General features: G+C 40.5%; 1 protein-coding gene and 1 pseudogene across 1 annotated transcript; both read right to left on the minus strand.

The window, feature by feature from the left end:
- Positions 1–3,757: 3,757 nt before the first annotated feature.
- Positions 3,758–4,602, minus strand: LOC112854573 (nascent polypeptide-associated complex subunit alpha pseudogene; annotated as a pseudogene).
- Positions 4,603–19,830: 15,228 nt separating this feature from the next.
- Positions 19,831–22,432, minus strand: LOC147575991 (uncharacterized). The gene is made up of 4 exons (XM_086679458.1): positions 22,358–22,432; positions 22,095–22,195; positions 21,781–21,933; positions 19,831–21,627 (listed from the first exon to the last, which is right to left on the minus strand). The coding sequence occupies exons 1-4, from the start codon at positions 22,430–22,432 to the stop codon at positions 21,345–21,347; spliced, it is 612 nt and encodes a 203-aa protein (XP_086535584.1). The 3' UTR covers positions 19,831–21,344.
- Positions 22,433–27,125: the final 4,693 nt, after the last annotated feature.

Raw genomic sequence — 27,125 nt, forward strand, 5'->3', positions numbered from 1 at the left:
ACAGTCACCCCAAGCAATGCGTACAGGAACTCAATAGTAACGTGATTAAGTTCCTAGTCAACAAGACTACACTGGACTGTATGTTAACAAACCTAATTATAGCCCTGTGGTGATAAATTGGGCCTGGGCCCTTGCTGCACATCTCTGAGGTCATGTCTAGAAGAGCAGCTTGACCCTTGTCTCAGGGGAGAGAACTGTCCTGGAGAGGAGTCCCACGCTCAGCTTGGAGGAGGGGCTGTACTGACGCAGTAGTCTAGTGACTCAGGAGGGTGGGCACATGCCGGGACACAATGCAGAGCAGAAGGTCAGAGGTATAAGCAACCAGGCATTAGGCTGTCCTGGATGAGGCCGGAATGGTGGTGGCTTCAGAGCCATTGGTGCCATCTGTGTTGTGAGCAGTATCAGGATGCCTGAGAGGAGAGTGTGCTGTTCCCAGTTCATTGGTTCCATGTAGGCCTCAGGAACTGGTGGCTCACTTTCTCTGTGCCCAGTAGAGGGTGGCTCAGACCCTCTTCCTTTTTCCAGATAGCTGGTCTGTGCACTGGTGAGGTCCCAAACAGCTTGTTGTTCAAGAGGAAATCCTGAGCTACTTGTTTGTGAAGGACCCAAGCCTGGGTGGGAGTCGTGTCCTGGAGAAAATGAGTCCTGGAGATGGAATCTGAAAGCTGTTTGGGACAGATAAGATGGAGGCGGTTGAGAGATATCTTCAAAGGGTAGTGTTTTGGGAAAAAATAAAAAGGAAAGAAATAGAGAAGAGAGAGCTATACAAGAAAACACATGAGAGACAGGCGGGGGAAGAGAAAGGGGGAGGGAGGAAGGGAGAGAGGGAAAGAAGGAAGAGAGGAATGCAGAGAAAGCGAGAGACATTGAGGCAAGAAGTGTAAATACCAACAGAGAAGAGAGCCCACGAATTCAGATTCTTCTTGCTCTAGCCAAAATGAACTCCCTAAAAAGCAAATTTAACCCCTGCTTAAAATTCTGTTGGCTGTGATTCCTGCAGGAGTCAGTTCAAATGTCTTGGCTGTGAATGGGTGACCCTTTTCCATCGACTCCAAGCTTACCTCTGTGGCCTCATCTCTCACCTGTCCCTAACTATGAACCCTGCACTTCTGCCACATGAGCCTTCTCAGGCTTCCAAAGAATGATAGGCTCTTTCACAACAATGTACTTTGTCCCACTTCCTTCCATTCCTTCTCTGGCAAACTTCTACTCATCCTTCAAGACCCAGCTCCCAGTTGTCCCCCTCTGCCATACTTTCTTCACATTCCCCAGGGAATCGTTTCGTAGTAGGGCCCCATCGCTTTTTATCCAGATCCCTATGAAAAGGTGGGCTGAGCTGCGTTGAAAAATGTCTGTGTTTGCAAACCTGTCCCTCTGCACCTTCTTTCCTCTACATCTATTCCTCTGTTCGTTCATTTGTTCACACATTCAAGCAATACATATTGAGGACCTACTCTATTACCACGTATTGTTCCAGGCACTGGGGATTCAGCCATATACAAAATTCCCAGCCTTCTTGGAGCTGCTATTTTGGCACTATGTGTGTGGGTGTATTAGTGAGTCTTCTTCATAGTAAGAAACACATTTGTTTAGGCCAGCTCTAATAGTGGAGGTTATTATAAAACAGAGGCAATAAAGGGGCAGAAATCTCATGGGGACCCAAGAATAACTGTACAACTTCTGAACAACCTCTCAGCTTCTGTAACTCATAATTGGGTCATGTGTGGCCCTTCCCAGGTGCTAATGTCTTTTTTTAAACTTTTTATTGTGATATACAAGCAGAAAACTGCACGTCATAATATAGCTCAATGAATTTTCACAAACTGTAACCCACAGTGAGATCAAGAAACAGAACATTTAGCCCTCCAGTGCCCCTCTTGTCATCCTTCTTTATTTCATTTTTAAGTTAACTTCCCACCCCAACTTTCCCCCAGTATTTACTATGACATTTTGGTTTCTGTTTTCAGTGGGTTTGTTTTTCTGAACAGCTTTACCAAAGTCAAGTTTACATACCATAAAATCATCCATTGTATGGAATATTACTCAGCCATAAAAAGAATGAAATCTTGCCATCTTCAATAACATGGATGGACCTTGAGGTAGTGTACTATGTGAAAGAAGGTAGACTGAGAAAGACAAATACCATATGATTTCACCTGTATGTGGAATCTAACAAACAAAACAAAGAAACAGATTCATAAATACAGAGAACAAACTGGTGGTTGCCAAAGGGGAGGGGAGGAAACGGTGAAATAGGTGAAGGGGATTAAGAGGTACAAACTTCTAGTAACAAAATAAGTCACGGAGAGAAAAGTACAGCATAGGGAATACAGTCAATAATATTATAATAACGTTGTATAGTGACAGATGGTGACTACACTTTTTGTGGTATCGAGTAATGTACAGAATTGTCAAACCAATATGCTGTACACCTGAAACTAATATAACATTGTATGTCAACTATACTTTAATAAAATATCACCCATTATAAGTGAACAAGCCAATAATTTTTAGTAAACTTACAGCGTTGTGCAATCATTACTGCAATCCAGTTTTAGAACATTTCCCACATCCCCCCAAATTCTCTTGGGCCCATTTTCAGTCAAAACTAAGTTCCAGCCCCAACCCTCAGTAACCAGCTTTTACATTTAGGTTCTATGATCTATTTGAAAAATATATATATAATAACTTTTTTTGAGATATAATTCACATGCCATAAATTCCCCATCCTTTACAAAGGTCAAATTCAGTGGCTTTAACATATTAGAAACTTGTGTAAATATCGCCACTGTCTAATTCCAGAATATTTCATCACCCAAAAAAGAAACCCACACCCATAAACAATCACTGCCCATTCCTCTCTCCCCCAGTGCCTAGCAATCATGAATCTACTTTCTCTCTCTACAGATTTGCCTATGCTAAACATTCCATAGGAATGGAATCATACAATATGAGGCCCTTTGTACCTGACTCGTTTCACAGATTTAGTGTTTTCGAGAATAATCCATGTTGTAGCACATGTGAGAACCTCATTTCTTTTTTACGGCCTAATAATATTCCTATATTACTCTATGGGTTTATAGCATCTTGTTTATCCATTCCCCGCTGATAGAGATTTGGGTTGTTTCCACTTTTTGGCAATTATGCTGGTATTAATATTTATGTACAAGGTCTTGTGTGCATGTATGTTCTCAATTCTCTTGGATATATATCTAGGAGTAAGTAGCATTGCTAAGTCATATGCTAACTCTACATTTAACTTTTTCACTGTGATCCATTTGAAGTTAATTTTTGTTTATGGTATGAGGTAAGAGTCTAAGTTCATATGGATATCCAATTGTCCCAGGATACATTTTTTTAACTTTACTTTTTTTTAAGTTTATTTATTTATTTTTTAAGTTTGTTTGTTTGTTTGTTTATTATTTACTGTTAGCGTGGAGCCCAATGCAGGGCTTGAACTCACGAACCATGAGATCATGACCTGAGCCGAAGTTGGCTGCTTAACCAACTGAGCCACCCAGGTGCCCCCTCAGCATTAACTTTTTTTAAAAATATAAATTAGCACTGGGTGGGTCAAAAGCTTTTCCTGCAACTACTGAGGTATTAAAATCTCTATTATTGTTGGGTACCTGGGTGGCTTAGTTGGTTAAGTGTCTGACTTTGGCTCAGGTCATGATCTCATGGTTTGTGTGTTCAAGCCCCACGTCAGGCTCTGTGCTGACAGCTCAGAGCCTGGAGCCCACTTTGTTTTTGTTTGTTTGTTTGTTTTTTGTTTTTTCCAACAAGAAGCCATAACTTTATTAATGATAGAAACAAGTACAAATTTCAAACCAAGCTGCAGTTATTCTTTTGAAACACCAAAAAAGGGTCCTCCTTTTCAGACAGTTACATTGTTAATTCCATAATAGCATTTACAATATCATTACTGTTGTTCTTCAGGGCTCGGAACTGCCTTTGCTCTTGATACATTTGCTTGTGACGACCAGTTCTATGTCCTTAACCTCTACACCTGTTTCATCAACCTCTTCCTCTTCACTCTCTTCTTGTACAGTTGGAGTCTGTGTCTTTTCTTGAATGTTTGAGACAGCTTCACCTTGAACTTTGAATTTCTCAGCAGCTGCTAGTTGCGCCTGCTGAGATGAATCCTCCATCTTGGCTTCCCCCAAAACTATGTAGGTATCTGAAGCTGGGCTCTTGTAGACATCTGGTTTTGTGATGACAAAGAGGATAGTGACTCTTATAACCCCTGTAACCTGTCGAAGACCTAGTTTGGACATAGCCTTCCGTGCCTTCCTTTCACTCTGGCTCTGTTTTGCTTTACTGACTGGTTTTTCATCGATTTCAGCTGCTGCTGCCAGCTGGGCTTGCTGGGTGGTTGCCTGTGTGGAATACTGTTCCTCAAGCTCTGGTACTGATTCATCACTGTCGGATTCTGTTCCAGACCCTGTCTCAGCCTGGGGCTGTGGCAACTCCTGCTCTGTAGCAGGAATGGTTTCTGTGCGTTCACCAGGCATTTTGTGGGGGAACGCGGAACCAAAATGGCGGCAGAAAGAGAGCCAGCGAGAGCGTGGCCCACGCCTGTTGCAGAAGGAAGCCTGGTGGAGGGGCACCTGGAGCCCACTTGGGATTCTGTGTCTCCCTCTCTCTCTGCCCCTCCCATGCTTGCTCTCTGTCTCTCAAAAATAAATAAACATTAAAAAAAAATTTTAAATCTCTATTACTGTTTGTCTATTTCTCTTTGAAATTATCATGTGAGTTGTCCTTTATTCTTTTAGTATGGTGGACTATATTAATTTTTCTTCAAATACTAAACCAACCTTACATTTTTAGGATAAATACACTTAGTCATAGTGTGTAATCCTTTTTATATGTTGCCGAATTTGGGTTGCTAATATTTTGTTAAGGATTCTTGCATCTATTTTCATGAGGGATATTGGTTTTCTTTGTGTGTGTGTGTGTGTGTGTGTGTGTGTGTGTGTGGCGTCTTTGTTTGGCTTTGATTTCTGGCTAAATCTGTCATCATAGAATGATTTGCAAGTATTCCCTCTTTCCACTATTTCTTGAGTTTGTGAAGGATTGGTTTTATTTCTTCTTTAAATATTTAATATTTGATTCACCAGTAAATCCATCTGGGCTTAGGCTTTTCTTTGTGGGAAAAAATTTAATTACTCATTCAACTTCATTTTTTGTCAGTTTATTCAGATTTTCAATTCTTTTTGAGTCAATTTTGGTAATTTGTGTACTTCCAGGAATTTTTTCCACTTTATCTTAGTTGTCTAATTTGATGGCATAAAGTTGTTCATATATTCTCTTATAATCCTCTAAATTTCTGTAGTGTCAGTAATGATATACTTTCTTTATTCTTAATTTTGGTTATTTATATTTTCTCTTTCACTTTCTAGATGGTAAGGCTAAGAGTTTTCCAATTTAGTTGACTTTTTCAAATAACCAACTTTTGGCTCTATTGATTTTATATACTTTCTATTACATTGATTAATGTCCTAAGAATGTTATTTAATTTGCAAAATTTTGGCATTCTTCCTATTTCTTTGTTATGGATCTCTAATTTTGTCTTTTTGTGGTCAGGAACATACTTTGTATTATTTCAATCTTTTTAAAGTTATAGACACCTGTTTTGTGCTCCAGGATATGATTTATCCTGGAGAATGCTCCATGTGCTTGAAAATAATGTTTATTCTGCAGTCTTTGGGTAGAGTGTTGTGTAAATGTCAGTTAAGTCAAGTTGGTTGATAGCGTTATTCACACCTTATGTGTCCTTTCTGACTTTCTAACTGGTTATTTGATCAATTATTAAGAGTGGAATGTTGAAATCTCCAATTATTATTGGGATTGTCTGTTTTTCCTTTCAATTACATCAGTTTTTTCTTTATGTATTCTGGGGTCTCTCTTGTTAAGGGCACAGACAAAAAATGTTACTTCCTGAGATATTAATATATTCCTGATATAGATATATAGATATAGATATAGATAGATACCTTTGTCATTATAAAAAATTTCCTCTTTATTTCTAGTACTTTTTCTTGTCTTAAAGTCTATTTTGTCTGATATTAATAATGTAGGCTCCCATTTAGTAAATTTGGTTATTAGTGAAAATTATCATGATATTTAAATATATAGAAGCTCTGCTAATTGACCTCCATTTAAAAATATTTTATATTCTCTCTGTAAAGCATATGAACTGATGCCCTCAGTACAATAAACACTTGTAACTGGTATGCTACTTTCCAATACCAATTGTATTGTCTGCTTACTACAGATCAGTTGTGTATGTTCCTAAGTCTCTGTATGTTAGTTTTACTTTTATTTTTAATTACCTACTTTATTTAAATATAACATAAACTAATAAGATCTGACTATAACAAGAAATAAATTGGTTTTTCTATATTAAATAACTTGAATGTTTTGGACAAAAGTACCAAAAAAACTGTGTTGAGTGAGTGTGCATATGACAACTTAAAAATTTAAGGAAAAAATCACAAATATTCAGAAGGAATTTCCATATGTAAAGATGTAAAGAGTTCTGCTTAAATTCTCACTGTGTTCACAGTGTAGAATAGGCAGAGATGCTAAAACTTATCTGAAAAATTTTAAAGTAACCATGGCAAAAATGCTTCAACAGGTTACTACAAACATATTTGAAACAAAGAAAGGTAGAAAGACTTAGCAAAGACATAGATGTAAAGAAGAACCAAATGGAAATATCAGAAGTAAAGAATACAATAACCAAAATAAAAAGCTCAGGGAGTGGGATCATCAGTGGAATGGAAGACAAAGCAAAGAATTAGTGGACAGACAGAGATGAGAACTTTAGATATCTTCAGATATGTAGGACTATAACAAAAGAGCTAACATTTGGGACATCAGAGTTCAGAAAGGAGAGGAGAAAGGGCTGGACTGAAAAAGTATGAAAAGGAGTAATGGTGAAAACCTTTCCAAATTTATCAAAAAACATAAACCTATAATTCAAGAAACTGGATGATTCTCAAACAGGATAAACCCAGAGACATCTATACTAAGGTGCATCATAACTGAACTACTGAAAACTAAATGTAAGGAAAACTCTTGAAAGCAGGCAGATAAAAATGACACCTTACCTGAAGGGAAAAACAATCTGAATTATGGTGTATTCCTCATCAGAAAACATAAAGGCCCAGAAAAGCAAGTGGCACAACATTTTCAACTGCTGAAAGTAAATAACTGCAGTTAGTGTCCTATAGCCAGCAAAAATACCCTTCAGAAATAAAGAAAAAATGAAAACATTCTCTGATGAAGGAAAAATATGAGAATTTGTCACCAGAACTATCCTAAAGGAATGACAAAAGGAAATTCTCTAAACAGAAAGTAAATAATAAAATGAGGACCTTTAGAACAGGAAGAAGTAACAGTATGAAAAAATATGAGTAAGTATAATAGGTTTCTCTTCTTAATTTTTGTAAAATAATGTTTTAATGATTCAAGCAATATTATAACACTGTCTTTTTTTTAAAGTCCCAACTTTTATTTTATTTATTTTTTTAATGTTTACTTTTGAGAGAGAGACTGCATGCACACACATGTGGAAGGGGCACAGAGAAAGGGAGACAGAGGATCTGAAGTGGCCTCTGCTGACAGCAGAAAGCCTAATACAGGGCTTGAACTCACAAACCATGAGATCATGACCTGAGCTAAAGTTGGACACTTAAAACTGACTGAGCCACCCAGGTGCCCCTGTAATACTATCTTAGTGGTTCTGAATGAATATAAGGGGAATATTTAAAACAATTATATTATAAATGGGAGAGAATAAAGGAACATAAAGGGAGATAAAGCCTCTATTCTTCACTTGACCTAGCTTGTGACATAGCTTGTGACAAGTTAAGGTGACATAGCTTGTGACAAGTTAAGTTTATATAATGTAATACCTACAGCAACCACAAAAAAAAAAAAAAGCTGTGCAAAGAGATATACTGAAAAATGCTATAGGTAAATCAAAATGGAATTTTTAAAAAGTCAGGTAACCCACAGGAAGGCATAAGAGAGAAAAGAGAAATGAAAAACAGAATGAAAAAACAGAAAAAAAATGGTAGCCTTAAGCCCTAGCATATCAACAATTACACTAAATGCAAACAATCTAAATACAATAATTAAAAAACAGAGATTTGCAACATGGGTTAAAAATCATCACTCTAGTATATGCTGCCTACACACACACTCACACACACACACACACACACACACACACACACACGTCCCTTTAAGTGTAATGATATAGCCAGATTGAAAATAATAGGCTGGAAAAAGTATTATATAAATATTAATCAAGAGAAAGCAGGAGTGACTAACATGAAATAGACCAACACCAATTACAACACCAATTACCACAATTTACTCAATATGAAACATATATTTTGAATAGTCCTATAACTATTAAGGACATTGAATTAGTAATTTTAAAACTCCTAAGTAAGAAATCTCCAGGCTCAGATGGTTTTACTGGAGAATTTTACAAAATGTTTAAAGAAGAATTAACACTAATTTTATATAATATTTTCTAGAAAATACATGAGGAGGGCACACTTCCCAACTCATTTTGTGAAGCTAATTTTACCCTACTACTCAAACTCTACTAGGAACACTACAGATCAATGTCCCTCATGAATATAGATTTTAAAAATTCTTGAAAAAATTAGCATATAGAATCCAGCAATATGTTACAAGAATTATACACTACAACTACGTGGGGTTAATTGCAGGGATGCAAACCTGATTCAATATTTAAAAATCTGTCAATGTAATCTATCATATTAACAGAGTAAAGAAAAAAATCACATGATCCTATCAGTTGCTACAGCAAAAGCTTTGACAAAATTCAACACCCATTCATGATTTAAAAAAAAAGCTCTCAGAAAATAGGAATATATAACTTCCTGAACTTGATAAAGAGCAGCTACAAAACAAAAATCTACAACTGACATTATCATTAAGACTTCATTTTTTCCCTCGTAAATTAACAAGGCAAAGATGTTTGATTTAATTATTCAACATAGTCCTGGAAGTTCTATCCAGTGCAATAAGACAAGTAAAGGAAACAAAAGGCTTACAGATTGGAAAATATTTTGGTACTACTGAGAAATAAAAACTTATATTCATACAAAAACCTTTATGTGAAACTTTATTCATAATAGCCAAACAAGGGGAAACAACCTAGATGTACTTCACTGGGAGAATAGTTAAACAACAATATCCTGTTATGGTATTGTGGTATAGTTTTGCAAGCTGTTACTAGTCAGAGAAACTGAGTAAAGGGTATGTAGGATCATGATGTATTATCTAAAGCAGAGTTTAATCTTTTTCTTAATGTTTATTATTTATTTTTGAGAGAGAGAGAGAGAGAGAGAGAGAGCATGAGTTGGGGAGGGGCAGAGAGAAAATAGAATCCCAAGCAAGCTCCGCACTGTCAGAGCCTGACACAGGAGTCAAACTCACGAACTGAACCATGAGATCATGACCTTAGCCAAAATCAAGAGTTGGACCCTTAATCGACTGAGCCACCTAGCAGAGTTTAATCTTAAAAAACTGGATTCTCTTAACCATCTCTATAAGTGTCAAATGTGATACTTAAGAAATTAATAAAACATGTATTCTCCACTTAAAAATCTATATCATTACTTATATATTCTACCAATTACTAAGGGAGATGTGTTAGAAATAATTCATTATGATTGGGAAGTGTGTGTTTTTCCTTTTAGGTCTGTCAATTTTTGATTTCTGTATTTTGAGTCTATATTGTTGCATGCAATAGAATTATTCAACCCTCTTGATTGATTGAGCCTTTAATCACCATGGAGTGTCACTGTTTATATCTTATGATGCTTTTTGCCTTAAAGTCTACTTTGTCTGATTTTAGCATAGTGATGCTTTCTCTCTTTTGCTTGGTATTTGCATAGGATTTCCCTCTTATTCTTTTGCTTTAACATTTTCTGTATCCTAATTTTTAAAGGATATCTTATAAACACATATATGTTTCTATTTAACATAATATGAAAAATTTAATATTTTTATTGGAGTATCTTGTTCACTTACATTTAATGTGACCACAAATATATTTGAGTTTATACCTGCCATTTTATTTGTTCTATTTTCACACACTCTGTTTTCTTTTTTCTCTTGTTTCTTGCCATCTTTTAGATTAAACAAATATTTTCATTATTCAATTTTCTCTCTATCTTGTTAATTATAAATTTATTTTGTTATTATTTTTAGTAGTTGTCTTAGACCATTCAACATACATCTTTGATTTATCAAAGTATAATATTAAACAGTACTTTTACCATTTTCCATACCATGCAAGGACTTTAGAATACTTTAACTCCATTTACCACATCCAATTTTTATGCTATTATTTTCACATGTTTTAATTCTACATATATTTTACACCTCACATGATATTATAATTTTTCTCTTGGATAAATACATAGGAGTAGGATTGGTGGGTCATGTGGTATGTGTATGTTTACTTCTTTAAGAAACTGCCAAATTGTTTTCCAAAGTGACTCTACCATTTTGTGTCTACACCAGCAATATTTGAAGGTTCCAATTATGCCACATCTTCATCAGCACTTGGTATTGACAGTCTTTTAAATTTTAGCCTTTCCAATAGGTATAGAGTAGTATGGTGGGGTTTTAATTGGCTTATCCTTACTGACCAATTATCTGTTCATGCACTTCTTAGCCATTCTTCCATCTTCTCTGGTGAAGTGTGTGTTCAGAATTTTTGGTACTTTAGAAATTGGTTGCTTGCTTTTTGTTGTTGTTGAATTCTAAGAGTTATGTATATATTCTGTAATAGGACTTTGTCAGAAATATGATTTGCAATTTTTTTCCAGTCCATGGCTCACTTTTGGATTCTCTTAACAATGTCTTTTGCAAAGCAAGATTTTTTAATTTTAATAAAGTTCAAATAAACATTATTTTCTTTGTGGATCATGCTTTTGTAGATAGTGCTTTTGGTATCTAGAATCTCTTTGCCTAACGAAGGGTCGTGAAGATTTTCTCCTGTATTTCTACTAGAAGTTTAGTAGTTTCACATGATACATTTAGGTTTATGATCCATTTTGAGTTAATTTAGAAAAAAACATTTTGTTTTATTGAGATATAAGTCACATACCATAAAATTAACTTTTTAAAAGGTATAATTAATTGGATTTTAGAATATTCACAAGGTTATGCAACGATCTCCACTAGCTAATTCCACTAGCTAATTCCAGAGCATGTCATCATCTGAAAAGGAAACACTGGAGCCTGTTAGCAGTCTTGGACCATCGCCCCTCATCCAGCCTTAGGCAACTACTAATCTACTTTTTGTCCATATAGATTCCTTGACTTAGTGTAATATTTTCCAGGTTCATCCATTTTGTAGCAGGTATTAGTACTGCATTCCTTTTTATGGATTAATAATGTTTAATTATATGAATATATATACATTTTATTTATCCATTCATCATTCTGTGGATATTTGGATTGTTTTCACTTGTTGGCTCTCATGAGTAATACTACTGTGAACACTGAACATTCATGTACAAGTGTTTGTGTGAACATATACATTCAGTTATCTTGGGTATGTAGCTAGGAGTAGTTGAATTAATTTTTATATAAGGTGGGAGGCATGGGTTGGGATTTTTGTTTTGTTTTGTTCTGTTTTTGTATACGGACGTCTAATTAATCTAGCACCATTTACTGAAATAGCTATCCTTTCTCCATTGGATTGTCTTTGACTTTTGTCAAAAATCCATTGATTTTTAGATTCTGTTTTGTTCCATTTGTCTGTCTCTTTTTGCTAATACCACATTGTCTTTTTTTTTTTTTTTTTTTACTATTTATTCTTTTTTGAGAGAGAGAGAGACAGAGCACGAGTGGGGGAGTGGCAGAGAGAGAGGGAGACACAGAATCTGAAGCAGGCTCCAGGCTCTGAGCTGTCAGCACAGAGCCCAATGCGGGACTCCAACTCACTGACCATGAGATCATGACCTGAGCCGAAGTTGGACACTTAACTGACTGAACCCCCAGGCACCCCCAGTCTGTATTTTTTTTACTGACCTATCAGTAGATAGGTTTCTAGTCCTCTCTTTAGCTGTGTCGTTTTTGCTGTCAAACTCATCTATCCAGTTCTTAATTTCAATTATTATATTTTTGCTTTAAAATTTCTACTTCAGGGGCACCTGAGTGGCTCAGCTGGTTAAGTATCCAACTGTTCATTTCCGCTCAGGTCATGATCTCATGGTCGTGAGATAGAGCTCTGCATAAGGCTCTGTGCTGAGGGTGGAGGCTGCTTGGGAGTCTCTCTCTCCCTGCCCCTTCCCCATCTTTCTCTTAAAGTAAATAAACATTAAAAAGAAATAAAATTTATACTTGATTTTTTTCTACTTGATTTTTTTTTTGGGTAGATTCCAGTTTTTCACCAAAATTCTCTTTACGTAAGGTTAGCCCTCACTTTTAGGCTATAACTTATCAGGCATCCCAACTGAGAGCTGGGGGTGTTTGCTAAGGTTCTTGACTTATGACAACCCAGAATTCTTTTTTTTTTTTAATCCTCAGTCCCAGGAGACTCCTGAATATCTACTCAGCTTCTGGGTCCCTCAGATATTTGCTTACAAATCTACAAATGCCTGAAAAGAAAAATGTGGCCAGCTGTTAGGTTCACACGAGTATACTTCTTTTCTCTTGATATTCTTGGCCTCTCAAGTCTTCATTGTCCTGGAAACTTTTCTTTCTGTTGAAACTTGCTTTCCTAGCTGGGTGAAGATGTTGATATGATACAAGCTAATCCACCACATCCAGAAGCAAAATGGAGAGCATGGACCTTGGAACCCAAACTGTAGTATTCAAATCTCACTTCCATCTTTTATGTGCCTGGTGATCATGAACAAGGTGTTAACTTTTTTGAGCCTTACTTTTCTTATCTCTAAAGTAGTAATGATAACAGTAGTTACCTTATAGGGGTATTGTAATGATTAACAAATGCACATAATATATTTTTAAAATATATAATCTAATAAAATAAATATCTTAGAAAGGTGTCTGGAATCCAAAAAATGCTGTAATTGTTATTTGCTATTATTATTTTTGCTTGGTCTCCTTTACAATTACTGTTATTTTCCCTTGTATTATGTCATTCACACATCCTTAATAGTTGGCACTGGCTAGTAGATGAAGTCCAAATTCTATATATGCAGTTCTCAGCCTCGGAGAAGTATTAGAATAACCTGTGGTACTTTTTAAACTCTTAAGCCCCAAGTTGAACCAGGCCAATTACATTAAAATTTTTGAGGTGGGATACAGATATCAATCAGTATTTTTAGAAGAGCCCCCAGGTTATTCTAATGTTCAGTGAAGACTGAAAACCTCTATTTTACTTCCTAGCTTTCAAGGTCCCTTAGAGTAGGGCCCCAACCTATCTTTTTTAAGAATTGTATGTATGTATTTATTTTTATAAATTTTTAAATGTTGATTTATTTTTGAGAGAGAGAGACAGAGTGCGAGTGGGAGAGGGGCAAAGAGAGATGGAGACACAGAATCTGATGCAGGCTCCAGGCCTCTGAGCTGTTAGCACAGAGCCTGACACAGGGCTCGAACCCATGACTGCGAGATCAGGACCTGCGCTAAGTTGGATACTTAACTGACCACTTATTTATTTTTTTTTTGAGAGAGAGAGAGAGAGAGTGTGTATGTGTGCATGAGTAGGGATGAGAAGCAGAGGGAGAGAGAGAAAACCTTAAGCAAGTTCCATACTTAGAGTGGAGCCTGACCTGGGGGCCCTTCCCTGCTTCCCAACATGGGCAATCTCTTGTAGCGTGCCAATCTATTCAAGGTACGGACTTTCACCTGCATAATCTCTTATATAAAGCATGAGGCTCAAAGGCTGATGTTTTTTCTCCTCCGCCTCCCTTTGTAGTGGAAGTGGACACCCAAGAATGTGCTTATGTCCTTGTGTCCTCCCTCTTGGCTTTTATCTCTTTACTGTAACTTGGATCTGTTTCATGGCAAGTTTTGATTTTTTTTTTTTTTTTTGTTCTTTCCGCTTCTCCTTCCCAGACCTTCCTTTCACCTTTCCTTGTCCAAGACTAAGCCAGCCTCCACTTCTGCTTAGAAACACACTATTTATTTAACTGGCCTTGTCAACTGGTAGCATGGCACAGTAGCTAATTTCCAGTGATAGGGCTTGAGAAACCTTTCTGCCCTCAGGAGCTAACATTGATCAACATCGTGCTCATTCTTACCTCTACTCCTTTGTTTGTGCTTTGCTCTCTACCCAGAGTATCTCTCACCCTTCCCCTTTCTCTGCCAATTTTAAATCTCTCCAGTATTCATGTTTTACTTAGTCCATGAAGCCCACTCAACATCTGCAATGCACACTATTCTGCCATCTATGTCACACTCCTCCTGCTCACCTTGTCTATTCTACACTATTGTACCTCAAAATTACATACTGCCCTCCAATAGAGGACCTAGGGACACAGCAGGAATTTAATACTTAATATTTGCTTGTTAGACTCACGTGAAATTGATGGAAAGAAGCCTTAGCTCAAAATTCCCTAAATCGATTTCTCCTTTCCCCAAAATAATAATAACAACGACAACATCAAGAGTTGGTAGGAATAAGGTAGAGAATCCCATTCATTCTCTGTTCCTGCATAACAAATTCTCACAGTTGTAGCAGCCTAAAACCACACCGTTTATTGTCTCACAGTTCCAGAGGTCATTAGGTCCAGGTGGCTTGGCTGGGTTCTCTGCTCAGGATCTCACAAGGTCAAAATCAAGATATTGGCCAGGCTGAGCTCTTATTGGAGGCTCTGGGGAAGAATCAAGCTCATTCAGGTTGTTGGCTATTTCAGGTCCTGGGAGCTTTAGGACTGAGGTCCCCTTCTTCTTGGGGGCTGGGATGGGATGGGGTGTCTCTCTCAGGTCCTTCCATGTGGCTCCCTCTATCTTAGCAGCAGAGAAATTCCTCTAGGTTCAATTCCCCTCACACTTTGAATCTCTCTGATTTCTTTTTCTGCTACCAGTGGGAAAAAACTCATTGCTTTCATGTTTTTAAATTTCTTTTAAGTTTATTTATTTATTTTTAGAGAGAGAGCAAGAAAGTATAAGCAGAGGAGGGGCGGGGGAGGGGGGTGGATAGAATCCCAAGCAGACTCCACACTGCTGGTGCAGAGCCAGACTTGGGGCTCGAACTCACGAACTGTGAGATCATGCCCTGAGCCAAAATCAAGAGTCAGAAGCTTAACTGACCGAGCCACCCAGGTGCCCCTGAAAACTCATTGCTTTAAAAAAAAATCTCATCTGATTGGGTTAAGCCTACGAGATTATCTCTGTATCTTAAGGTCAGCTAATTTGGTCTTTAATTATATCTGTAAAAGCCCTTCATAGCAGCAGCACCTGGATTGGTGTTTGAATAACCAGGGGATGGAAATCTTGGAGAGCTATCTTTAGAGTTCTGCAGCAGTGATGGAGCAGGAAGCCAACCAGTAAGAAAGCAACCACTGAAATCCAATGGACCAATGCTTTGCAGAGTGAAAAGCACCTTAAGGATCAGCTAGTCCAGCTACTAAGACCCAGAGAGGGGAAAGGAATTCATAATTCATCTTCCACAAATCCACCCTCGGCCAGACACTGTATTAAATGTTTATGGAGAATATAGAGATAAATAAGATTCAGCATCTGCCTTTAGGATTTTACTACCCACATGCCCACGGCCTGTGGAATCTAGTTTTCCTTTAGAAAATAGCCTGTTTTTAGGGGCACCTGAGGGGCTTAGTCGGCTAAGCGCTGACATCAGCTCAGGTCATGATCTCGCAGTTCCTGGGTTTGAGCCCCATGTTGGGCTCTGTGCTGACAGCTCAGAGCCTGGAGCCTTCTTTGGATTCTGTGTCTCCCTATCTCTCTTTCCCTCCCCTACTCACATTCTGTCTCTGTCTCTCGCTCAAAAATAAATAAACATTAAAAAAAATTTTTTTAGTAAAAAAGAAAATAGCCTATTTAACCCTTGGAGACTCTAGAACTATGTACTAGAAAGGGAACTCAGAGATAAAATATTCCAATGTTTTCCCAAGTAGAACTGATAACTTTAGGTGACATGTAGACCAACATTTTAATTGTGTTTCTGGCAAATGACACTGTTGCCCCTGCATTACAGCGATGTAAAGTTTTTTTTCTTCCTCCCTCTCTTCCTCTCTTTTTTCCTATCTTTACCTTGTGTGAAGACACCTACTGTGTGGAGACAATAGAATATGATGCTTAAAACATTTGGGCTGTGGAAATTAGAGAAAGCTGGATGTTGAGCCTGGGTTCTCCTACTTGGCAACGCTTGACTTAAACTCTGAGTCTCCTATTCTCATTAGTTAAGTAAAGATAAATATGTCCTTACGGGGCGCCTGGGTGGCTCAGTCGGTTAAGCGGTCTACTTCGGCTCAGGTCATGATCTCCTGATCTGTGAGTTCAAGCCCCGTGTCGGGCTCTGTGCTGACAGCTCAGAGCCTGGAGCCTGTTTCAGATTCTGTGTCTCCCTCTTTCTCTGACCCTCCCCTGTTCATGCTCGCTCTCTCTCTCTCTGTCTCAAAAATAAATAAATGTTAAAAAAAAATTAAAAAAGAAAAAAAAGATAAATATGTCATTTAAGTGATATCACGTGTGTAAAGTGCTTAACAGAGTGCTATCACTGTGTGAGGATTCAATAGGTTAGCTATTATTAAAATGAGCTCTATTCTGGTTTACAGGGAAGTGGGGGGGGGGGGGATTTATGCTAAGGGCAGCCAGGCCTGGTTTTCCTTGATCTCTCTGGGAAGTGGGGAGCAGTGTTGGAGGGGGTTCTTGCACATCTTCCTCTCCTCTTTTGAGGGCATGGAGAGGTGCCTGAGATGTGACACTTTTTAGGGGGAGAGAGGAAATGGATACAGAGAATAAAGGAGAATAATGCAGGGTGCCTGTGGGAATTATTCATTCTTTGGAGAAACAACAAACATGGATTGAGCACCAGCTCTTCCCTTCTGGGAAGGAGCAACTTCAGTAACACCCCCCACCCCCACCCCTTGTGTCTCCACACCAAGCCTTCTCTCAAGTCATTCTTGACTCTCTCCCCCAGGAATTTGTCTCCCTCTCTTTATTCAGAGACTTGTTGAATCCTCTCCTCTAGGAAGGTTTTTTTGGTCTTTGGTACTAAAAATTATTCAAGGTGGCTCTGTCAGAGGAGGGGAATGGAGCTAAGGATGGAGACTTTGGATGGTCAAAGGCGCCAGGTGACTTGGCAGTGGGTGAGGGAGGAGCATCAGAAAGAAGATGGGAGAGACTCAGAAAAACTTACTAGATCATGCCACCCAGGCTAGCCTCTGAATGTGCTGGAAACTGCTTAGTGTATGCCACCAGTGGAAGAAGTTTTAGGCATTGCAACATCCTGGTGGCGGAGGTATTTTGTCAAGAGCTAAAGAGAGAACCTACAGATAGGTGCCTATTCTGCCAGTACATGGGGCGGGCATCTGCCAGCAGTGAGACAAGCCCCCTGAAGGGATACAGAGTTGGAAAGGAGACTGGGTGGGGGTGGGGTAAGGAAGGGGACTGGCGTGGTAGGGAACAGTTTTAAACATTTGGTGCTACTTAAGTTATGAGGACACAGAATGTAGGTCTTTCATTTTTTTTTTTGGATTTATTTATTTTGGGAGAGACAGAGATAGAGTGAGTGGGGGAGGGGTGAGAGAGAGAATCCCAAGCTGTCAGCACAGAGCCCCACGCGGGGCTTGAACTCACAAAACTGTGAGATCCTGATCTGAGCGGAAAGCAACAGTCAGAGGCTTAACCAACTGAGCCCCCCAGGAGCCCCAGTCTTTATGAGCCAACTGACCATGTTTCTCCTGAGCCAATGCAGAAGCGGTTTGTGAGACTGTGATTCGGAATGCCTCTGAGCCACTTCCTCGCTTAGACAGGGAGCAAGAACAAATGACATGAGATTTAAAATAATAATAATTTTACACAACGCAGGAAAATAGGTCTTTCAACTCTACTGGTGGGAGTACAAATTTGCCCAGTCTTTTTTAAGGTATTTGGACAGTATGAATCAAAAGTCTTAAAAATGTTTATGCACTTTGATGCAGAAATTCTACTTCTAGGAACATATTCTAAAGAAATAGTTGGACAGTTATACAAAGCTCTGTGAATAACGGCATTCATTATAGTTTTGTTCACAATAGTGGACAACTGAAAACAACCCAAATTTTCAGCAATCATGGAGTAGATGTTAAATGGGGCTACCGTCATGGAATACTATGCAGCTATGAAAAAGACACTGCTGCTCCTCCATATTTATTCATACAGGAAGATGTTTATAACATTTCAAGTGTGAAAAGCAGGTCCCCAGAACTATATTCACTATGATCTTATTTTTATAGATAAAAGTATAGCCATTTATTTCAGTAATTTTTTTTCTCCCAGACCATTATTTTATTGAAGATGACTTTATGCTGAGACTGCACCATGAGGAGGCCCAGTTTTACACAAGGTCACTGCCACAGAGCCATTCATTACTAAGGTGTTGAGATAGAAGCAGAGTACATAAATTACTTTGCATAGTGTCTGACACATAGTAGGTGCTTAGAGGTAGAAAGTCTCTTAAACTGTTCAAGAGAATCTTTGTCTAACATCTGACTTTGGTTCAGGTCATGATCTCTTGGTCCATGGGTTAGAGCACCCCCATCAGGCTCTGTGCTGACAGCTCAGGGCCTGGAGCCTGCTTTGGATTCTGTGTCTCCCTCTCTCTCTGCCCCTCCCCTGCTCACACTCTGTCTCCCTCTCTTTCTCAAAAATAAATAAACATGAAAAATTTTTTTAAAAAACTGGCAGAGTTCTGTGGCCAGAAAGTATATAGTTGTTATCTCAATTTTGAAAAAAAAAAAAAAACAAAAAACATCCACCCATACAAAAACTCTCTTAAGATATAAACAAACAAATAAAAACCCCAAAATGGTAACAGTGTTTAAGTAATGTTGGATTAAGGGGGTGATTTTTATGTCTGTTTTTGCTTTAATACACCCAACCCCGCGTGATAGAACAGACTGTCTTTATTACTGTCTTTCTCTTCACTCAAAGTTAAAAAAAAAAAAGACTTTAATTACTTATATAAAGTAAAACAATTACTTGTTGGTTGGCTGAGAATTGTTAGAAATTAATAAATAGTTTGGAAATTATTTAGTAAATTCTAATTACTTAGCAAAAGTAATTAAAATATTTATAAGTGAACACCCATAAAACACCACCAAGAAAATACATTACTCAATAAATGGTTTAATTAGTATTTCATTACTAGAAATTAATCTCAGTAACCAAATATTACTACAAATTACATGTAGGATGGACAACTTATTTTACTGCTATTAATGATTTCAATTACGAAGTTTGTGCTAGTCTAATTCCCTCCTGCTTCTCCCACCCCCCTTCTGCACCCACCCAGGAGAGTTCTCACTTCCCACACACTGGGCCTGAGTTAGGGTGTTCGGGGCTGGTCTGACACCTTCCACATTGTTGGGAATCCCTAGATTAACAATTTCTCTCAGCTTATTTCCCAGTTGTCTTGCTGAAATACTGGCCCTGGGTGCTTCTTAATCAGCTAGAATCAGACTCCAGGGGCTGGTGGGCTTCTTCTCACAGATACACATTCCTCTAGGGTCTTCTAAATCACTCGGCTACAAGGCTCGACTCCCTCCCCATGCCTGTGCCAAGGCCACTCTGGTGCTGGCTTGTGTTCTCCGTTAGGTGCTCAAGTTGGTGGTGGGCGGGGGGGGGGGGGGGGGGGGGTGGTGGACCCGGCTACTGCTAAGTCATAAAAGGACAACTACATGCAGATTAGAAACAGGAGCCTTTCTTCCAGACAGATGCAGTCACACACTGTGGTGGATTTCAGGTTCCCCAGGAGCAAACTATGAGACTCAAGATTTGTGTATACTAGTCTTATTGGGGAGTGTTCTCAGGAACAACCGCTTAAGTGGAGGGAGGTAGGACTGGGCAGACATCACTCAGCAGCCCCATGGGAAGCTCTGAAGCTGGGATGATTCTTCAAAAATGTCCTGCATTGAGGCAAGGATGGGGGTGCAGGCCTTTGTCATTTCAAATGACCAGACATCAGGTCAGACATCACTCTGGGTAATGACGTGCCTCTCTTTGGCTGAGGTCAAGTCCTGGAGAGGGACTCCAGCTCTTAACAGCCAATGCTCACAGCAGCTGGAGGAAAGAGTGCCTCCATTGGGAAGGAGGAGTTTAGGCAGCTTGGGTCCTGCACACCCACACCTGGAGGCCCTTCTGGGGTGGCTTGAGGCCAGGAGTTGAATGGGCCTGAGCTGTCCCATTGTTCTTCTGGGGCTGCGAGGAGTCTTACCTCTGGAGTTGGGGTGGACCCCTACTTAGCTATCAGCTGATGTTTATGCTTAACCTATAAGCTTCATGAGGGCTCGTCCATGTCTCACGGTATTCTCTGAATTTAACAGTTTGTGGCAAAATTTTTGTGGCAAAAATTAGTATTTGCTGATTGAATCTACAGTAGTAAAGACAAACTGTCACCCAAATGCATTAATATATAAGCTGTGATGCACTTGACAAAGGGAAATACAGAGAATCTGATATAGGAGGGGTCAGGGAAGCTTCCCCAAAGAAATGACACTTGAGCTGAGAACCAAGGAATGGGTAAGAGTGACCCAGGCAAAGTTAGGTGGGGTGGGCTACTTCCCAAGCCCTCCCCTGGAAAGGCATTCACTCTGCCTGCTGCTAAGCCTGTCTCTTGGGTGTAGACAGAGAGACCTGAGAGGTCACACTCACTGAATTTCTCCTGTTATCTGCTGCGGAAATGTATCCTTTGTCCTTATCACAGCCTTATCTTGTGTAACATTCTTGTGTCAGAGAGCTTTTTTGCCAGACCTCAGCTCAGCCACAGCGGGATGAATTTGCCTGTACCTGGCAGGTGCCCTCTGGAGTGCGAGATATAGACGAGATGTCCCAGCTGGAGGTGGTGATCACCCTGTACTGCCCACAGGGCGTCACACACGTGGATGCACGTGTTGTATTGGACCCAAGACTGGTAGCAACTGTGCTACACACATCTAAACCCCTGTTTCCTATTTGTCCTTCTCCCCATCCTGCCCGCGCCTTCGCCCCTGTCTCGTGTAGTCTCCAGATTGCTCACTGCGCAGGATTGTACGCAGCGTGTTTGTCCTTCACGCATGCGCACGTGTCCGCCTTTCTCTCCTGAGGACCACTCCACCCATAAAATCCACCGGAGGTCCCTCCCTGGAACTCTGCCTGGCAACTCCAGATCATACTAGGCTTACCCCTGTGTGGATTTCTACAGCCCTCAGCTGTAGATTCTTTAGGGCAGAGACTGTTTTAGAAACCCTGGGCATGATAGCATGCCTCCGTGCTAGAGAGCCAGGAGGTTGGGGAAAGGCTGGAGAAGTCAAACCCTGAAAGAAGATCCGGTATGTGCGTCCCTGCCACAGTGGTCTGGTTGGTGGCCGGCAGTGTCGACGGTGGGCTGGATGATATCTGGTGGTGTCTTGGCTAGGCACACTGTGAGGGTTGCCACAGGCCTGGCTTCTGCTGGTGGTGGCAGGACATGGAGGGAGGGAGGGAAGGGGGGAGGAAGATGGAAAGTTCATGTTTATCACGCCTGGAACTTTGCCTGCCTTGTCCTTAATCAGTCCACAGCTAATTAGCCACCTCCTTCCAGCTCACCAGAGCACCATTAATCACCTCGTACAAAGCAGAGTCAGCTGGGCTTTCTGCTCGGGGGAATCCCGGGTGGGCCCTTCTTGCCTGGGGTACTGAGAGGGCCGAAGGAAGGCAGGGGCTCCTCTGGGAGGGTTCCTGGGGTTGTCGGGCAGGGGCCCTGGGGCCCAGTACCTCCTGGGAAGATTGTAGGAGGAAGCTTCAACATTCCAATTTTGTTCGAGGAGATAATGTCTGAGCTGCAGACCAGAGGCTCACTTCCCCAGACTCCCTTGCAGGGAGGGAAGGCATATGACACAGTTCAGACTAACAGGGCATAAGCTGAAACCTTCTAGGGCTCTAGGAAGGCTTTTGCTTTCCTGATAAAAGCCATTGGATGCTGCTTATGCTGTCCTTTCTTGCTCTTTCTCCTTTCTGCTTTGAATGCAGACTTGAAAGGCTGGAGCCGCAGCAGCCATCAGCCTCCACAAGGGAAAGACCAAGAGAACTGTAATAATATCAGCTATGAGCTGGCAAACCAAGGCCAGTAACCATCCAACGTCTGGAGTCCTGTCAGGTGAGAATGATGAAGCTCTAGCCCACTGTTGGTTGGTATTGTTACTTGCAGACTTGCAGCTGAACACCATTCTAACCAGGGGAACTCAGAGGGTGGAGGCCTGATTGCAGAGATGCCCATGGTACCGGCAGGAATCCAGACATTTCTGGGCCTCACTAGCCGTGGGCATGAGTGAGGTTATAGTACCTAATGTCACTAGCTCCGTCCCACCTCCAGTCCTTCATCCTTGAAAGCCTCATTCTCTAACCCCTTTTAGTCACCTGTGTTATTAAGAAAGTATCTGGGTGTGACATTGATATATCAGTCATGTTAACTTTGTGTAATGGAGTTCCTAGTAAGGCAAAATTAGATTTTCTAGCAAATAAGTAATGCCTTTTTTCCTAGTTAAGGAACTCTGAGGTAAATAGGCAAACATATTGCTTTGGACGGGTGCCTGACTGGCTCAGTCAGAAGAGCATGTGGCTCTTGATCTTGGGGTCATGAGTTCGAGCCCCATGTTGGGTGTAGCGATTACTTGAATCAATACATGTAAAAAAATTGCTTTGGAGAAAGGGCACAACAAGGAATACTGTGATTCTAAGAAGGTTTTGGTGTACAAAGGTGTGTGTATTTGTATATGGGCCAAATAGCCTCTTGGGAGGACTCGAGTAACGACTCTGACTGACCCTTCCCTTTTGGGTTTCAGATTACTAGATTAGTTTCTGATGACCTGAGTTGGGCTCCTCTGAGATCCTTTAGCAGGAAAAGATAGAAAGGACCTCCGGGGGAAACTCACCATGAGGAAATGGGGTATGTGAAGAGGTGAATCAAGCTAATATCATAGCCTAGATGTTTGTTAGGGGGCGTGCTGGTCCACCTAGTAGGTGGCCAGGCAGAAACCCTTCTGACCCAGACACGCCTGCAGTGGTCATGCTGTGGGAACACAATGGCTGCAAATATGAGTGTGAAGTAAAAGAATTGCACCTTGGAGCCCAAGTGTGGGGCCCATGTGTGCTGTGCGTGTCCAGGGGTTGGAGGAGCAAGGGCAGCACTGAGTTGTGGGTATGGTGTAAAAAACTGTACAGGACCTGTTTTCAACAGTGACCCCTTGTGGCAGCAGACTGCTATGACTCTTCAGTTCTGTCTGCCTGGCTTTTAGAGACCGGTGCTGATGTACTGAGTAAGGATCTCCAGTTCTTGGACAGTTACCAAAAGGTGAGAGGAGGAACACTCCGAGCTAGAGAGGTAGGGTAGCATAGTGGTTAGGAGGATGGACTCTGGCATCAGACAGCTGGGGGTCAAGTTTCTACTCTGCTTCTTGCTGGTTTATCTTGTGCACAAGTCTGGTTTCAAGTGCTGCTGACCTGTGCAGTCTCACAGGAGCCTTAAATAAGCCCCACACTTGACTTAATGCTTAGTGCCTTGAAAGTCTTAATAATTTCGAATAAGCCTCCCCACCCCCTGCCACCGTGTTTTCATTTTGCACTGGGCCCTGCAAATATGTAGCCAGACCTGCTTGGGCAAATTACTTTACTTCCCTATGCCTCAGTTCCCCCATTTGTAAAATGGCTAAAAAAATTATCTGCCTCAGCTTTGTAAGCATTGAGTTATATACATAAAGTACTTAGAAAAGGATCTGGCATTGTAGTAAGCTTTATGTGTTAGCCATTTTTTTATTCCTATTAATTCAGGCAGATGAAGACTTGAGCAATTAATCTGCAAAATGCAGAGATGTGAGTATGTGTGGGCATCCAGGTAGTGAAGCATATCAGATCGAGCACATGGGGGAACAATGCAAAGAGAGGAAAATGTGACCCCTGGACTTACTTCTTTCACAAGATGAGATGCCTCATCAAGCCCACATCCATCTGGGTCCACAGGGCTGACAGGGGAGGAGGATACCGAGGTCTGAGAAGGGTGGAGTCAAGGCTAAGATCCCACTGCAAGGATGGCAGCAGAAGTTGGGCATGGCTCAGAGGGGCAGGCTGGGACACCTTCTGGATGGTGCCTGCTATCTCCCCACAGGGTCAGGCTGCGAGGCAGGCTGTCATCAATGCAGGCCCCATTTCCTGTCCTCTCAGATGTGACACACCGTTAGGGAAGGGTGACCCGGTTCCAGCCTTTTCTCCAGCCTGGGGCCCATCATTGCATTTACAGGACCAGGTCAGAGGATATGAGGTTGTGGGGTGCTTTATTATTATGATTATTCTAAAGAAACTTACCTATTGACAAGTAACATATACACAAAAAGAAGAGCAATCATAAGTGCCCAGCTCAATGGATCCTCTCAAAGTGAACATACCCAGTTCAAGAAATAGGGCATCCCAGAAGTCCAGAAACCAGTCAGTCACCCCCTCCTTCCCCAGTCAGCTAGGTAGCTACCCTGCATCGCAGTTTTTAAAACCATTAGGTTGCACTTTTCAGGGCACCTGGGTGGCTCAGTTGGTTAAAAGTCTGACTGTTGCTTTTGGCTGAGGTCATGATCTCCCAGTTGGTGAGTTCAAGCCCCATATTAGGCTCTGTGCTGACAGCATGAAGCCTGCTTGGGATTCTCTCTCTGCCTGTCTCTCTACCCCTCCCCTGTGTGCATTCTATCTCTCTCTCTCTCAAAAATAAATAAACTTTAAAAGAGGACATTAAAAAAAGATTTCACTTTTCAAATTTTTTTTTATTTTGAGAAATTTCCAATCTACAAAATAAATTGGAAAAATAGAATAGGAACACATGTATACTTACCTAGATATACTGATTGTTAACATTTTGCCTCATATTCTCTTGTCTTTCTGTCTTTTGTCCTCAGAATCTACATGTGTGATTTTCAGAACTATTTGAGAGTTATTTTCAAACATCTTGACACTTTATCCCTAAATATTTAAGCACATGTCTCTTAAGAACTAGGACATTTATACAGTGTAATTATCACACCCAAGAAATTTAAATTACTATACTACTATTATATAGTATATAGCTGATATCCATATCTCCCTAATTGTCCTAATAATGGTCCTTATAGGGGCGCCTGGGTGGCGTAGTCGGTTAGGCGTCCGACTTCAGCCAGGTCACGATCTCGCGGTCCGGGAGTTCGAGCCCCGCGTCGGGCTCTGGGCTGATGGCTCAGAGCCTGGAGCCTGTTTCCGATTCTGTGTCTCCCTCTCTCTCTGCCCCTCCCCCGTTCATGCTCTGTCTCTCTCTGTCCCAAAAATAAATAAAACGTTGAAAAAAAAAATTAAAAAAAAAAATAATGGTCCTTATAGATATATGTTTTTAAATCTATAATCTAAACCTGGAAAACATTTTGCATTTAGCTATATGTCTCTTTAGTTTTCTTTAATCTAGAACAGTTCCTTTATCTATCTATCTATCTATCTATCTATCTACCTATCTATCTATCAATCTATCTATATCTATCTTTTGGTCTTTCATGACTGACATTTTTGAAGAGTACAGGCAAGTTTTCTAGAATGTCTCTGAATTTGGATTTGTCTGATTGTTTCCTCATGACTGAATATCGTTTGAACATTCTTGGCAAGAATGCTACATGAGTTTTATTATTGTGTATTTATTCTTTACAATTAATTTATTATTAATAATAGTGGCTGTAATTTATTGGGTGCCCATCATGTGATGTGGGGATTACTATGTCCATTTTATAGGCCAGGTCACTGAGGCAGAGAGTGGCCAAGTACTTTTCCCAAGGTCACATAGTGAGGGGAAGTGCCAGGATTTGGTCTGTCTCTACTGCCCATGCTCAAAATCATTTTTTTTTTAAAACAACAACTGATAATCAGTTTAATAAAAAAGTTTGACTTAAGCATCTGCAATGGTGACTTCAATTTTGACTCCTAGCTCAATACTGATAGAAGTAATCTGCTTAACAATCTCAGAAGGACTGTGTAAATTAATGAGTCGCTTGTGGATCCTCATCTGAAAACGATCTGAAGTCTTTACCATGAGTTTTTCTTGTGGTGATTCTCAGAGGCTTGGTGGACATTTGAACTTGTTCTTTCCCTTTAGATTCTTTCCTTTTGCACCTCTGATCAAGTCAGTACATACCTTCTCTAAAGATTTTATGTTGTGGCTGGTTAGAGTAATTTTCACTGGTGAATCCCCACCTCTGGTTCCATGATGTCTTCTGGATGTCTTTAAAAGCCGTGGCTGCAGCGGGGCTTCCTGACTGACTTGTTCCTGGGAGAGAACAAACAGTGAACAGTCAGGAGCAGAAGTGGGGCGCCCAGAGCTCCGCTTTAGCTGTGACCATGTCTTCCTCAAAAAGAGCACTCAGAATCGGTTCTGGCCACTGACTTGAGGCTGTGTTCTGGCTGTGCCAGAGGAGCCTGTCTGTGGCATCTCAGAGGAGCACGCACAGGGCCTCTCCCTTCATGGGAGCTGGTGCTGAGGTGGGCACCTCTGTCTGTGCAGGAGAGGTGAAAACATGTCAGACCCAGAGCTGATGGGCAAGTCAAAACTGCTAGTTAAATGGCTTTAAAGTAGTGGCCATTTATAAGTTAATGAAAGAGAAAATAGGCACATTATACATACAGATTTGTCCTTAATGAGGGGAAAAGGCATTGTTTACTGATGTTCAGTTCTAATTATCCATGCACAAGGCTAGCTTTTTTCCAGCAGTGCAGCGTGCCCCCGCTCTCCTATCTTCTACCATGTTCCTTTAACCCCTTCAGTGCCCAGCTGGGTAGTGACTCATCCCTCAAAGCACCAGTTTCCAGTGCTGGCTGAGTAGCCAATTTCTGACTCAGTCTGCTGGGACCTTTGACCCTGAGACAGGCCCGGCAGCTGTTTATGTCCTCTGCTGTCCTCAGCTGGGTGCCAGATGGGG

Source organism: Puma concolor, chromosome D2, assembly GCF_028749965.1.
Source record: "Puma concolor isolate L17-30 chromosome D2, mPumCon1.1.hap2, whole genome shotgun sequence".
Lineage (NCBI taxonomy): Eukaryota > Metazoa > Chordata > Mammalia > Carnivora > Felidae > Puma > Puma concolor.